This window comes from Otolemur garnettii, unplaced genomic scaffold (assembly GCF_000181295.1).
Source record: "Otolemur garnettii isolate 467f Iridium unplaced genomic scaffold, OtoGar3 scaffold00063, whole genome shotgun sequence".
NCBI lineage: Eukaryota > Metazoa > Chordata > Mammalia > Primates > Galagidae > Otolemur > Otolemur garnettii.
Window position 1 is genome coordinate 5,220,577 of NW_003852458.1, and position 15,202 is coordinate 5,235,778.

General features: G+C 38.6%; 1 protein-coding gene across 1 annotated transcript in view; it reads right to left on the reverse strand.

Moving 5' to 3' along the window:
* Nucleotides 1-15,202, reverse strand: part of CUNH5orf42 (chromosome unknown C5orf42 homolog) — a 133,102-nt gene that overhangs the window by 83,063 nt on the left and 34,837 nt on the right. The window contains 2 exon segments of the mRNA XM_023515013.1: nucleotides 5,149-5,287; nucleotides 10,418-10,582. Coding sequence (XP_023370781.1) covers nucleotides 5,149-5,287; nucleotides 10,418-10,582 — 304 coding nt within the window.

The window sequence follows — 15,202 nt, forward strand, 5'->3', positions numbered from 1 at the left end:
TTGAGCTATAGGCGCCGAGCCTGTATGTATCATCTTGATGTGCAATTTGTATCTTATTGTTAGTTACAGTCAAAAAAAGTTTGAATACAAAAAAAATACTCAATTAAGTGTAAGCAGAATGGAAGGGGTTCTACTGGATAAATGTTCTGGTTTCCTCAATAAGCACATGGCATGTAAAAAAAAAATGGGGGAAGGAAACTTTTATACATTAAAAGAGACTTACATATTGAGCAAAATGCAATGTGTAGGCTAGGCGCAGTGGTTCATGCCTCTAATCCTAGCACTCTGGGAGGCAGAGGTGGGTGGGTTACCTGGGCTCACAAATTTGAGACAAGCCTGAACTAGAGCCAGAGCGAGACCTCATCTCTAAAAATACAGCCAGGCGTTGTGGCGGGGACCCTACCACCCTGGAGGCTGAGACAAGAGAATAGCTTAAGCCCACAAGTTTGAGGTTGCTGTGAGCTGTGATGCCACAGCACTCTACCAAGGGTGACAAAGTGAGACTCTGTCTCTAAAAAAAAAAAAAGCAATGTGTAGAGGACCTTGTTTGGATAGAGATTTGAAAAAAACAACTCTAAAAAGACAAATTTGGAATAATTGAGTAAACATAAATACAGAATATATAATACAATCAGATGCTACAAAACAACATTTTGGTCCACAATGGACTGCATATACAACAGTGCTCCCATGAGATTAAAATAGATCTGAAAAATTCCTAAGACCCACTGATGTCATGATGTCATAGTGCAATGTATTACATGTCTGTGATAACACTGGTGTAAACAAACCTATTATACAGCTAGAAGTATAAAGGTACAGCAAATACAATTATGTACAGTACATAATACTTGTTAATATTAATAACTGACTATGTTACTGATTTAAGTATTTACTGTATTTTTATCATTATTTTAGAGTGTACTCCTTCTACGTATTTAAAAGTTAACAGAGAATTTGTGGCTTATAAAAAGAAAAAAAATAAAAGTTAACAGTAAAACAGCCTCAGGCAGGTTCCTCAGGTGGTATTTCAGAAGAAGGTATTGTTATCATGGAGATAACAAATCCATGCAGGTTAATGCCCTTGAAGGCTTTCTAGTGGGACTAAGTGTGGAGGAGTAAGACAGTGATACTGATTAGCCTGACACTGTGTGGGTCTAAGCTAATGTGTGTGTTTATGTCTTAGTTTTTAACAAAAAAGTTTAAAAAGTAAACACAGAAAAAAGCTTATAGAATAAGGATATAAAGAAAATATTTTCATACAACTATACAATGTGTTTCTATTTTAAGCTAAGTATTATTATAAAAAAGTCTAAAAGCTTAAAAAAATTACATTTAGAAAATAAAGTTACAGTAAGCTAAGGTTAATTTATTATTGAAGGAAAATTTATTTTTTGTTAATTTAGCATAGTCTAAGTGTATAATGTTTATAAAGTCTACAGTAGTACAGAGTAATGCCTTGAGCCTTCAAATTCATTCTTCCAGTCCTGCAGCCTGCATCATGCTAAAGGCCTTATACAGGTGTACCTTTTCTTATCTTTTATACTCTTATTTTTAACTGTATCTTTTCTGTGTTTACATGCACAAAACTTAACATTGTGTTACAATTCCCTACAGTTTTCAGTCGTCACCATGCCATGCAGGTTTGTAGCAACTGGCTATACCATATAGCCTTGGTATGTCATGTAATATCTAGGAGCCTGTAATATCTACGTTTGTGTAAATTGCACAATGATCCAAGGACATATTTCTCAGTAAAATCGCATCATTAAGCCATGAATAACTGTATATAATATTATATAATTTTTGTTAATTTTGTCAGCCGTGGTAACAGAATTGTAGTTTTACAAACTTCCTAATCTGTTAGCTACACATACTGAAGTACTTATGTGAAATCATATGATATCTCAGATTTCCTTTCATGTGTTGATAATTGTTACGGGTGGATATTAGGTGCTTGAGGGCTCATTATATTTTTTTCTATAATAAAAAGCTTCAACAGTGTTTGAAATCCACTATCCTAGGTAACAAACTAGGCAAGGAAATTTTTTAACCTAGCCCAATCATTTCTGAACAATCAAGAGACCAAATCAAACAAAAGAGTAATTAAATAGCAGCCCTCAGGAATAAAAATAAAAATATTAGGGCGGCGCCTGTGACTCAAAGGAATAGGGCATGAGCCCCATATGCCAGAGGTGGCGGGTTCAAACCCAGCCCTGGCCAAAAACTGCAAAAAAATAAAAAATTAAAAATATATATTCAGATCTTTATTTAAGTCACTTCGAGGAATATGTTCTATTTATGAGCAAACACATTTTATTAATAACATGGATTGTTATGAATTTAACTCAATGCTTCACAGACCCAGATTTTTAAGAAATTTTTTTTTTTTTTTTTGAGACGGAGCCTCAAGCTATCCCCCCTCCGTAGAGTGCCGTGGCATCACGCTCACAGCAACCTCCAACTCCTGGGCTCAAGCGAGTCCCCTGCCTCAGCCTCCCAAGTAGCTGGGACTACAGGCGCCCGCCACAACACCTGGCCATTTTTTGGTTGCAGTCATCATTGTTGTTTGGTGGGCCCGGGCTGGGGATTCGAACCCGCCACCTTAGGTGTATGTGGCTGGCGCCTTAACTGCTTGAGCCACAGGCACCGAGAAGAAATAGAATTTTAAGGCCAGGCATGGCGGCTTACGCCTATAATTCTAGCACTCTACGAGGCTGATGCAAGAGGACTCCTTAAGCTCAGGAATTTGAGACTAGTCTGAGCAAAAGCAAGACCCTGACTCTAAAAATAGCCAGGCATAATGGCAGGCGCCTGTGGTCCCAGCCATTCAGGAGGCTGAGGCAAGAGACTCACTGGAGCCCAAGAGTTTGAGGTTGCAGTTAGACACCATGGAACTCAACTGAGGACAACAGAGTGAGAATCTGTTTCAAAAAAAAAAAAAAAGAAGAAATAGAATTGTACATATGTTTCCAGATGACCAGCCTCTCCCTTTCTTTTGTTAGATTAAATAAAAAAAGTCTATGAAATGAACCCTCATGACAGGTGAGAAAAGAAATCAAGAAAGCATTTTAATGCCATTACAGTTGGGAAAACAGACAATAAGAGATCCAGCACACATTTATTTAACATTAGTACTAAAGGTAAATGAATTAAAAAAGAACTTTATATTTTTTAAGAGACTGGGTCTTGTTATGTTGCCCAAGCTGGTGTACAGTGACTACTCACATGTGTGATCATAGTGCACTGTAGACTCGAACTCCTGGGCTCAAGCAAACTTGCCTCAACCTCCAAGTAGCTAGCACTACAGGCTCCCACCATGCCTGGGTCAAAAACATTATGAGTCTTGAATATAAGATCAGGACTTAATATAAACAGAAATGATAAGAAAAGAATTAAGAAAAAAAGAATTGAATGATGCCTAAAGTTTTACTTATTTTTAAACTTTTTTTTCGACAGAGCCTCAAGCTGTCCCCCAGGATAGAGTGCCTTAGCATCACAGCTCACAGCAACCTCCAACTCCTGGGCTCAAGGAATTCTCCTGCCTTCACCTCCCAAGCAGCTGGGACTACAGGCGCCGCCCAAAATGCCCAGCTATTTTTTGGTTGCAGCCATCATTGTTGTTTAGCAGGCCTGGGCTGGATTCGAACCTGCCAGCTCAGGTGTATGTGGCTGGTGCCTTAGCCACTTGAGCCACAGGCACCTAGCCTATTTTTAAACTTTTTATGTAAATAATTAGAATAGACTATAAACAGAAATTAATTTATAAAAGGGAAGGCTGGTTGGTGGTTCACTGAGGTGAGTGGATTGCTTGAGATCAAGAGTCCAAGACCAACCCAAGCAAGAGTAAGGTCCCTGTCCCTACTAAAAATAGAAAAACTAGCTGAGTGCTGTGGTGGGAGCCTGTGGTCCCAACTACTCAGGAGGCTGAGGCAAGAGATTGCTTGAGCCAAAGAGTATGAGGTTGCTGTTAGCTATGATGACACCACGGCAGGCACTCTACTTATGGAGACAGAGTAAAAAAAAAAAAAAAAATCAAGAGAGAATATAAATACTATACTTATAAATGTTCACTATAACTAGTCAAAATAAGGACATTAATATAAAATTATCATTTTTACTCATTAAATTAATCTCAAGGAACTATAACATTTGGCATACTATTTCAAGAAATATAAAATAGGCATATCAACCAGTTGGCCAGTTAGCTCAGTTGGTTAGAGCATGGTGCTAATAAAATAGGTATATTCATTAACTCAGTAATTTTACTCCTAAGGCTCTGTCCTTAAGGTTTCAAACTATTAAAAAAAAAAAAAACAAAAAACCAATGTGCCAAAGGCCACTTAAATGTATAACAGCTTAAATAAATTATAATATAATTAAAGCCATGAAAATTAATAGACATGAGTTTATAAAGTGAAAAGAAGCTTATACAAGGTATACTAAGATAGAAAAATAAGAAACAAAATTGGTGAGTCAATATACTGAAAGATTCAAGGCCTGTCTACTTAATGATAGTTGGCAGCATATCCTAACTATAAGAAAATGACCACAGAAAAGCATTCTTGAGTGCCAAAATCCCAAATTTAAAATATAAAGCCATGACAATATCCTAAATGTCCAATTTGTTTTACATAATAAATTTCAAATTTAATACTGCATATATAATACACGTATATTCGTAGCTGTTAAAACACAATATTTTTTTATTTTTGTTTTTTTTGAGACAGGGTTGGAGTGCAGTGATGCCATCATAGTTCACAACAACCTAAACTCCTGGGTTCAAATGATCTTCCTGCATCAGCTTCCCAAATAACTGGGACTACAAGTGCATGTCACAACATTTGGTGAATTTTTCTATTTTTTTGTAGAGACAGTGTCTCTTGTACAGGCTGGTGTTGAACTCCTGACCTCAAGCAATCCTCCCACCTCGACCTCTGAGAATACCAGATTACAGGCATAAGCCATTGTACCTGGCCACAACACAGTATTTACTTATGAACACAAAGTAAAATATCATAGAACATACTATACTTTAAAGAGTCAACAGTTTAGGAACTCCCAAATCCACTAAAATATATATATATATATATATATATTATTCATACTTAGGGTTAAGTCTAAGCAAACAGTTTATTTCAGACAAACCTATTACTCTAATGGAAACGTCATCAAGCTTGTGGTCTCCAGCTGCTCCAGGAATAAAAAATGCTATGCCTCCTTTACAATAATTAAGTAATGATTGAGGGAAAGGACTCAATGAAGGAAGGGACCCTTTCATTCGAATCTGAAAGTAAAGAATATGAGAATATATTAATTATTGGTAATATAAATCATTTTTAAAGAAAACTATAAAAAAAACTAGGTAAGATAAACATACAGAATGGAAAACACAGCACAGTTCTTTTTCAGAAACTTAAAAAATTTAATTCAAGAAATTCACTAGATTATATCTCAAAAGAGAAAAAGATTTTAACCAAATCATTTGCACTCTCTTATCATTCAGTTTTGGCTGTATAAGAATAATTAACACTATTTGTCCCTGGCTTTCCCCTTATGCTAAATGAAGAAAATAAAGAAATTTAACTATCTAAATCTCATTCAAAATAAAACTATGTACAGTAACTAAATCCAAATACAAAAAATTTGCATGTGTAAGTTACAAATATAACTTTTAAAAATTTTATAATTTAAATGTCTAATTTATAAATGACAGATTCAGAAAGTCACCATTTGGCAACCCCTCATAAAATGACTTTAGGCAAGGAAGATCAGTGAATACTAAATCAGGTAAAAAGTTGATTGGGATCCTGATAGAGAGTGAGATATGACCCAAACTCATTGACCAGTTTTACCATCACAAAAGTGAAATGAGCAGAAGACACATACGCTACATGATATGGTGCAACAGAGAAGTGTATACACACCACATGCAAAGAATTGATTCCTAAGAAAATTTTAATCTGAATCTATTCAAACCGCTCCACCTCAATGAGTATAGAATAATTACTAGCTTACAGAAAATAAAAGAAAGAAGGAACAAGTTAAATGATACTTAATGAAGAAATCACACAAATCTAGAATATGGTAGAAGACATATAACTCAAAAGACTGAGTTATATGTTTATATATGAGTTATATGTTTATAACAAACAAAGAAAAAAGGGGAGGGAGTCTGTTACAGACAAAAGAAAAGGACAGCAGACGCTGTGGGGCTTGCCTTTAGTCCCAGCTACTTGAGAGGCTCAGGCAGGAGGATCCCTTGAGCCCAGTAGTTTGAGGTTGTAGTGAACTCTGAGAACATCACTGCACTCAGGTGTTATCAGGCAAAGGAGAAAGACTCTATCTCCAAAACAAACAAAAAACAGACTTTCAACCTATTTTCTCCTCCTATTAGTCACTTTCAGAAAGACGGGATCTAATCAAATCCTCTTGTTAAGCGTGGTAATGACATACTTTCTGTCAAATACATTAAATAGCATTTACTCTCAGCAGTTAGTAATAGGATGGTACTAAGTGGTAGAGACAGAGACAGTAAGGAAAGAAGAAACCTCAGTCCTACAGGCACATGTAACTGAATTCTTCCAATAATTTCAATTAGGCTGGAAATAGATTGCACCCTGGAACCTTGATTGGCCTTGTGAGACTCTCAGTAAAAGACCTAGCTGAGCCATCCTGTGTTTAGACTTCTGATACACAAAAGGTGCAAGATTAGTATGTGTAAATAAATGTTCTTTTCAGTTGTTAAATTTATGGTAATTTGTTAGGGTGGAAATAGAAAACTAGTAAGAGTGTAGAATATTCACTTCATCTCCATTTTTTCTTTTTTTTTGAGACAGAGTCTCAACCTGTCACCCTAGGTAGAATGCCGTGGCATCACAACTCACAGCAACCTCAAACTGTTGGGCTTAAGTGATTCTCTTGCCTCAGCCTCCCATTTAGCCCCATTTTTAATTGAGGTATAACTTACATACCATAAAATTCACCTTTTATTAATTTATTTTTGGAGACAAGGTCTCACTCTATTTGCTCAGGCTGGTCTTGAACTCCTGGCCTCAAGAGATCTTCTCACCACAGCACCCCAAGTAGCTGGGACTATAGGTGTGTACCACCATACCCAGCTAAAAATTACCTTTAAAAAGTACACAATTTAGGGCAGTGCCTGTGGCTCAAAGGAGTAGGGCCCCAGCCCCATATATCAGAGGTGGTGGGTTCAAACCCGGCCCTGACCAAAAAAATAAAAAAGTACACAATTCAGTGCTTTTTAATATATTAACAAAATTAGGCAACTATCACCACTGCCTAATTCTAGGACATTTTTATCACCCCAAAAGAAAACTATTGGCAGTCATTTCCTATTTCCTCCTCCTCCTCCCTAGCCACTGGCAACCGCTATTGTACTTTCTTTCCCTATTAGGATGAAAAAATTTTAAATGAGTACAGTATAATTTATATTTTTACAGAAGCTATATGCAAATTTCACAAATCATCTTTCTCTAAAAAAGTCTAAAAAAATATTCAATAACTAAAAATCTCTCCAAAATTTCCTCAAAAAAACAGTTATAGATCGTTGTTTTAAATTTAATTTTAAAGTGATACCCTGTCTCTTAAAAAATTAATTTGAGGCTTGGTGCCTGTGGCTCAAGCAGCTAAGGCGCCAGCCACATACACCTGAGCCGGCGGGTTCGAATCCAGCCTGGGCCCGCCCAACAATGATGGCTGCAACCAAAAAATAGCCAGGCGTTGTGGCATGCACCTGTAGTCCCAGCTACTTGGGAGGCAGAGGCCGGAGACTTGCTTGAGCCCAGGAGTTAGAGGTTGCTGTGAGCTGTGTTGCCACAGCACTCTACCCAGGGCAATAGCTTGAGGCTCTGTCTCAAAAAAAAAAAATTAATTTTAATCTAAGGATTAATTAAAAATATTTTGAAGTGATAAAATTTATTTTCACATTTCAGAAAGCAATTATCAGGCCTACAAAGGACTTAGAGCTGGATAAAGAGACATACCAGATGTCCCATCAGCCAGAGATCAGCTGAAGACAAAGAGCTCAGCTGACGTCATTACAGAAGGGGATTACTGCCTCAGAATCAAACTGAACTGCACGTCTCAGAAGACAGCAAGGGGTATCAGTACCCCCAACTAGTGGAGACTACTAAAAGGAAATTGCTGAGAATGACCTCTAACTTTCCATGCTTTAACCCACAGAAGCCCAAGGGAGAAGTGGAAGAAAGCCTTAAGCGGAGTTTAAATCCTCAATGATCATGCGTGGGGTGCAGGATGTAGGTAAGAGGAGTAACTACAATTCCCTGAAATTAACTGATTAGATTATGCTAATCTAGTGCCAGACAGGATGGAACTAACCTAGAGTCCAAGTTCTGGGTCCTTATCTTTCAGCAGGAAGAACCTGGTGTGTACAGATTTCTTGTAAATAAATATGAGATTTAAGAATTTATGAGGTCTGACAGTTGACAAACTCATCCTAGAAAAAGTGCTATATGCCTCATTGCTAAATAGTAACAGTCACCTTCAAAGTACTCCCTTTGAGAAGTTATGCACTAAAGCCAGTTCATAGTCTACTCTTCAAAGCAATTTTGGAACTATTTTTCTGGAATGGCCATCAGAGCTATTGTCATACTATCGTTGATGTCGTGAATGACATCAACATGTTTTGTTTTCAATATTTCCTTTATCATCAGGTAAAGAAAAAGTCCCTGGGGGCCAGATCCAGTCACTGGGTGAGTAGGGAGGGTGTTCCAAGGCAGCATTTGTTTACTGGCTAAAACCTCCCTCACACACAGTGCTGTGTGAGCTACTATGCTGTCATGATGCAAGGGCCATGAGGTATTGGTGAAAAGCTCAAATCTTTTTCATATAACTTTTTCATGTAGCCTTTTCAGCACTTCTAAAGAGTAAACTCAGTTAACTATTTTTCTAGTTGGTACAAATTCACAGTGAATAATTCCTCTGATATCAAACAAAGTTAGCAACATCATTCTTACTCCTGACTTGGACTGATCGAACTTTTTTGGTTATAGAGAACTGGTTGACTTCCATTGTACACTTTGATACTTTGTTTCAGGGTCATATTGGTACACCCATGTTTCACCACCAGTGATAACATGGCCCAAAGCATCATCTTGCCTCTCCAAAAGGTCTTGGCAGACTTTGACTCTCCTTTGCTTTTGCTTATCAGTGAGCTCCACTGGAACCATTTTTGCAAACATCTTTCCATGCCAAGTTTTTTCAGTTAAGATTTTCCCAGTTTTAGCTTGGGGCCTGTAACTCAGTGGTTAGGGCGTTGGCCACATGCACTGGGGCTGGTGGGTTCAAACCCAGCTAGGGCCTCCTAAACAACAAAGACAACAATAACAAAAAAGTAGTCGGGCAATATGGCAGGTTCCAGAAGTCCCAGCTACTGGGAGTCTGAGGCAAGATAATCTCTTAAGCCCAACAGTTTGAGGTTGCTGTGAGCTGCGACAACGCCATACACTCTGCCAAGGGCAATATTGTGAGACTTTGTCTCAAAAAAAAGATTTTCCCATTTTCTCTATCCATGTTTACTCGGTCTGCTATGCTTCTCATAGTCAATCAATGTTTCTGATGCACAATTCAATGGATTTTTATTATTTTTTTATTTTTTTATTTTTTGAGACGGAGCCTCAAGCTATCCCCCTGGATAGAGTGCCATGGCATCACAGCTCATAGCAACCTCCAACTCCTGGGCTCAAGCGAGTCTCCTGCCTCAGCCTCCCAAGTAGCTGGGACCACAGGCGCCCACCACAACGCCTGGCCATTTTTTGGTTGCAGCCATCATTGTCGTTTGGCGGGCCCGGGCTGGGGATTCAAACCCGCCACCTTAGGTGTATGTGGCCGGAGCCTTAGCCGCTTGAGCCACAGGCGCCGAGCCAATTCAATGGATTTTTAAATTGTTTTCATCAGTTCTGTTTATGACCAGCCACCCTGACCTCTCTTCATCAGTGATGCTTTCTCTTCCCTCAGAAAATTGTTTAATCCATTTGTACACTGCCCTTTTCTTCATGGCATTATTCCCATAAACTTGGACTAACACATCCCTGATTTCATTTCCACTTTTGCCAAGTTTAACAAGAAATTTAACGTTTGTTGTCTAATTCAAGCTCTGACATTCTCATGACAGCACACAAAAACAAGCAACAATAACAAACACCACTCATTATAACACTACCACGTGTTGACACAAACACAGCTGTCAGACCCTGACATACAAAGATTATGAAATCTCACTGAATTGTTTGTACAGTGCTGCCAATGTAAGCACACGGTGGCAAGTTTGCAAACTTAATTGTCAGAACACGTTACAGGGCAGGACTCCTTGAGAAAATGTCACAATTATAAATATTATAACAATCAGTATATTTCAGTTAAGACATTTCCATACCTTCTGCATGACTTTTCTTGCCCACCTCAACTGCAAGATGTACCACTGTGCTACAGGAAAAGAACACCGAGCTGCCCGGAAAAGCAAGAGAACACGCTGAAGGATTCCAGACACCTTCTGGCGATTATCTTTTTCAGCTTTTAACAGAAAATCGTCACCATGTTCCTGAAGAGAATAAAACAAATCAATTTTAGTGGATAAGCAGGAAATTAAAATAATGTAAAAATGATGATATTCAGTGCTTCTCATACCAGAATGTTGCAGGAAATTTATGAAAGAAATTTTTAGGAAGAGACTCTGAGATTTCAACTACAGATATTTCTATGTCAAAGAAAGATTTCTCTCCCCTCAAACAATGGATACAGCTAAGTTAACCTTAGTCCCAAGTATTACCCTAGAACAGTTAAAACTTACCACTCCTGACTCCACTTGTGGAATGTTACAGAACTCCTTCTAAGAGAACACTTTTTCCCTTTCTGTGCCTAGAAAAACCCTACAGTATTCCATGTCACCTCCTCTGTGAAACCCCTACCCTGTGCTATAACAGCACTTTGCTCACACTTCCATTGTAGCTTTACAAATTTATTCTGTATTGATTTATGTTTCTGTTTCCCACTATATGAGAATTCCTAAAACCAAAGGCCTTGTCATTTTTTTTTTTTTTTTTTTTTGAGACAGAGCCTCAAGCTGTCCCCCTGGGTAGAGTGCCGTGGCATTACAGCTCACAGCAACCTCCAACTCCTGGGCTCAAGCGAGTCTCCTGCCTCCGCCTCCCAAGTAGCTGGGACCACAGGCGCCCGCCACAACGCCCGGCTATTTTTTGGTTGCAGCCATCATTGTTGTTTTGGCGGGTCCGGGCTGGGGATTCGAACCCGCCACCTTAGGTGTACGTGGCTGGCGCCTTAGCCGGTTGAGCTATAGGCGCCGAGCCGGCCTTGTCATTTTACGTATTATCATGGTACAAAGAATAAAGTCCAACTTGTAGTAGGATCCAATAAATGTTAGTTGAATAAATGCTGTTCAAACCAGGTGCTAAAGATCATTTTCATAGAGAATGAAATAGTATGAGCATGTAAACATTTGCTACCCCAACATTCTTCTTCCCTGCCCACTTCTTAACAGTACTCATTATCTACCTCTGTCCTACACAGCCCCTATGATTCACAAAAAGCTGATCCCACATCCCCAGCTTCCAATGAAGGCCCTAATTGCATGCCAACCTTGCATTAATACTAGCCAAGGTAACTGATTAAAGGACAGGCATGTGACCTATGCCAGTCTCATAAGAGTAAATCTCAGTTCCCTTGCTTAGAATGCTAGGAGATAATTCTGCTGGTTTTTCCCTTCCTTCTCCTGTACACTTGGACAAAGCATCCTCAGAAGCTGTTGAAACTGTTCATCCTCCCACAAAGGGAGCTAGCTTTCAGGCCAAGATGTTACCTTAGAAAACAAACTAAAGAGAGAGAAAGAGCCCAATCTTTGATAATACAGCTGAGTGAGAAGTCTTCCCCTCAGAAAAGAACAAGTGATCCCATCTCAGGGTGGGCAAAAAACTTGAAGAGAAACTTCTCTGAAGAAGACAGGCGCACGGCCTACAGACACGTGAAAAAAATGCTCATCATCTTTAATCATCAGAGAAATGCAAATCAAAACTACTTTGAGATATTATCTAACTCTAGTAAGATTAGCCCACATCACAAAATCCCAAAACCAGAGATGTTGGCGTGGATGTGGAGAAAAGGCAACACTTCTACATTGCTGGTGGGAATGCAAACTAATACTTTTCTTTTGGAAAGATGTTTGGAGAACACTTAGAGAACTAAAAATAGACCTGCCATTGGATCCTACAATTCCTCTACTAAGTATCTATCCAGAAGACCAAAAATCACATAACAAAGATATTTGTACGAGAATGTTTATTGCAGCCCAATTCATAATTGCTAAGTCATAGAAGAAGCCCAAGTGCCCATCGACCCACAAATGGATCAATAAATTGTGGTATATGTACACTGTGGAATATTATGCAGCCTAAAAGAAAGATGGAGACTTTACTTCTTACATGTTTACATGGATGGAGCTGGAACATGGAAGAAAAAGTATCCAGTGTACTCAGTCTTACTATGAAACCAATTTATAGTTTTCATACAAAAGCTATAACCCAATTATAGCCCAAGAATATGGGGAAAGGGGGGAGGGAGAGGAGAGGAGAGGATGGGTGGAGGGAGAGTAATTGGTGGGACCACACCTACCATGTATCTTACAAAGGCACATGTGAAATTTACTAGGTGTAGAATATAAATGTCTTAACACAATAACTAAGAAAATTCCGTGAAGGCTATGTTAACCAGTTTGATGAAAATATTTCAAATTGTATATAAAACCAGCAAATTGTACCCCATGATGGCATTAATGTACACAGCTATGATTTAATTTTTAAACAAAGGAAATATAAATAAAAGAAATGAAGGAATGAAAAAAAACATAATAAAACAAAAAACCCTAGCACATTATACCCCATGATTGCATTAATGTACACAGCTATGATTTAATTAAAAAAAGAAAAAAAAAAAAGAGAAGCCTTTCCTTCCACTGGGTTTCTCAATTATGTGAGCCAATAAGTGGCCTTATTGTTTAAACCATTTTGACCAATTTTTCTTCCTTTTTTCAAAGTTCACATTAATATGAGGCGACAGACAATTGTGTTACACTGTTTGCACTTGTTAGGTAGAGTCCAAGTTGTAGTTGGTGCCCTTCACCCAGAAAGTGTGCCATACACCCTTACGTTGTGCCTGTTAGGTAAGAGCACCCTAGTCCCCCTCCTCATTCCTCTCCCCTACTTGAGTTTAACTTGGTGACCAAGTTTTCTACTACCTGCAACACAAGGCGTTCTAATTGATATACAGTGACATTTAGGAGAAATCCTATCACCAAAGATTACTTCAATAAAAAAAAAAATGAAGCCTTCCTAAAGATAGTAACCACTCAAACTAATATGTCTAACAGCAGAGAATATCCAAAAATACCTTAAATGCCATTTTTAATTTCTAAATCAATATATTAAAGACTTAGGTATGAGAAGAAAGATAAATTATTAAAAATGCCATAAACTATTTATTCTTTCCATTTGTATGTAATATGTTACATTTGCAATATCACCAACTAGAATACTTTTAATCTATCAAAACATAAATCCTATTGCTTTGTTTTGTTTTTTATTTTGAGATAGAGTCTCACTCTTTTGCCCTGGGTAGAGTGCCATGGCATCATAGCTCACAGCAACCTCAAACTCAGGGTCACCTAATCCTCTCGCCCCAGCCTCTGGAGTAGCTAGAACTACATGCACCTTACATAATGTCTGGCTATTTTTTTTTTTTTAAGAGATGGGGTCTTCCTCTTGCTCAGGTTGGTCTTAAACTCCTAAGCTCAGGTAGTACTCCTGCCTCGGCCTCCCAGAGTGCTAGGATTACGGGCCTGAGACACCATGCCTGGCCAAAACATAACTCTAAATATTGCAGCCCAATTCATAATTGTAACAATTATAACAATTCATAATATGTCAACAATACTCTAAAAATATATATTTCTGTAAAAGAGAAATAAAGAAAAAATTAGATACAGAAGGAAGTTGAAATACTGAAATAGGAAGTAGTAAAGAATACTTGAATACTTCAAAGTACTACTCCAATTATTTTAAAAATCTAAATGTAAATAATTTATAATAAAACTTCAGAACAATTTTTTTTAAGACAGTCTTACTTTGTTGCCCTTGGTAGAATGCCATGGACTCACAGCTCACAGCAGGCTCAAATGATCCTCTTGCCTCAGCCGCCCAAATAGTTGGGGACTATAGGTGCTTACCACAATCCCTAGCTATTTTTTTGGAGATGCTCTCACTCTTGCTCAGGCTGGTCTCAAACTTGTGAGCTCAAGCAATCCACCTGCCTCAGCCTTCCAGAGTGCTAGGATTACAGGTGTGAGCCACTATGCCTGACCAACACTTTCAATTTTTTTAACACTTCAATTTTTCTTTTTTTTTTTGAGACAGAGCCTCAAGCTGTCCCCCTGGGTAGAGTGCTATCACAGCTCACAGCAACCTCCAATTCTTGGGCTCAAGTGAGTCTCCTGCCTCTGCCTCCCAAGTAGCTGGGACTACAGGCACCCAGCAGAACGCCCAGCTATTTTTTGGTTGCAGCCATCATTGTTGTTTGGCAGGCCTGGGCTGGATTTGAACCTGCCAGCTCAGGTGTGGTGGCTGGCCACTTAGTTACTTGAGCCACAGGCACTGAGCCTAACACTTCAAAATTTAAAAGTAGCTTATTGTAATCATAACATTGTGGTTACCACAATGCCTGGCTATTTTTTTGGAGATGCTCTCACTCTTGCTCAGGCTGGTCTCAAACTCGTGAGCTCAAGTCACAAGCTCAATGTTATGATTTTTAATAAGAGCAGAGGAAAAGTTCCTGAGAGTAATACAGTTTTGCTACTTATAAGATATAACTACAATTAAAGAGTACAAGAGAGTGGCTCGCAGCCTGTAGCTCAGTAGCTAGGGCAGCAGGCCACATACACTGGGGCTGGTGGGTTCAAACCTGGCCTGGGCTTGCCAAACAACAGTGACAACTACAACAATAACAATAGCTGGGCATTGCGGTGGGTGCCTGTAGTGCCAGCTACTAGGGAGGCTGAGGCAAGACAATCACTTAAGTTCAAGAGTTTAAGGTTACTATGTCACCATGGTACTCTACTAACGGTGACATAGTGAGACTCTGTATCAAAAAAAAAAAA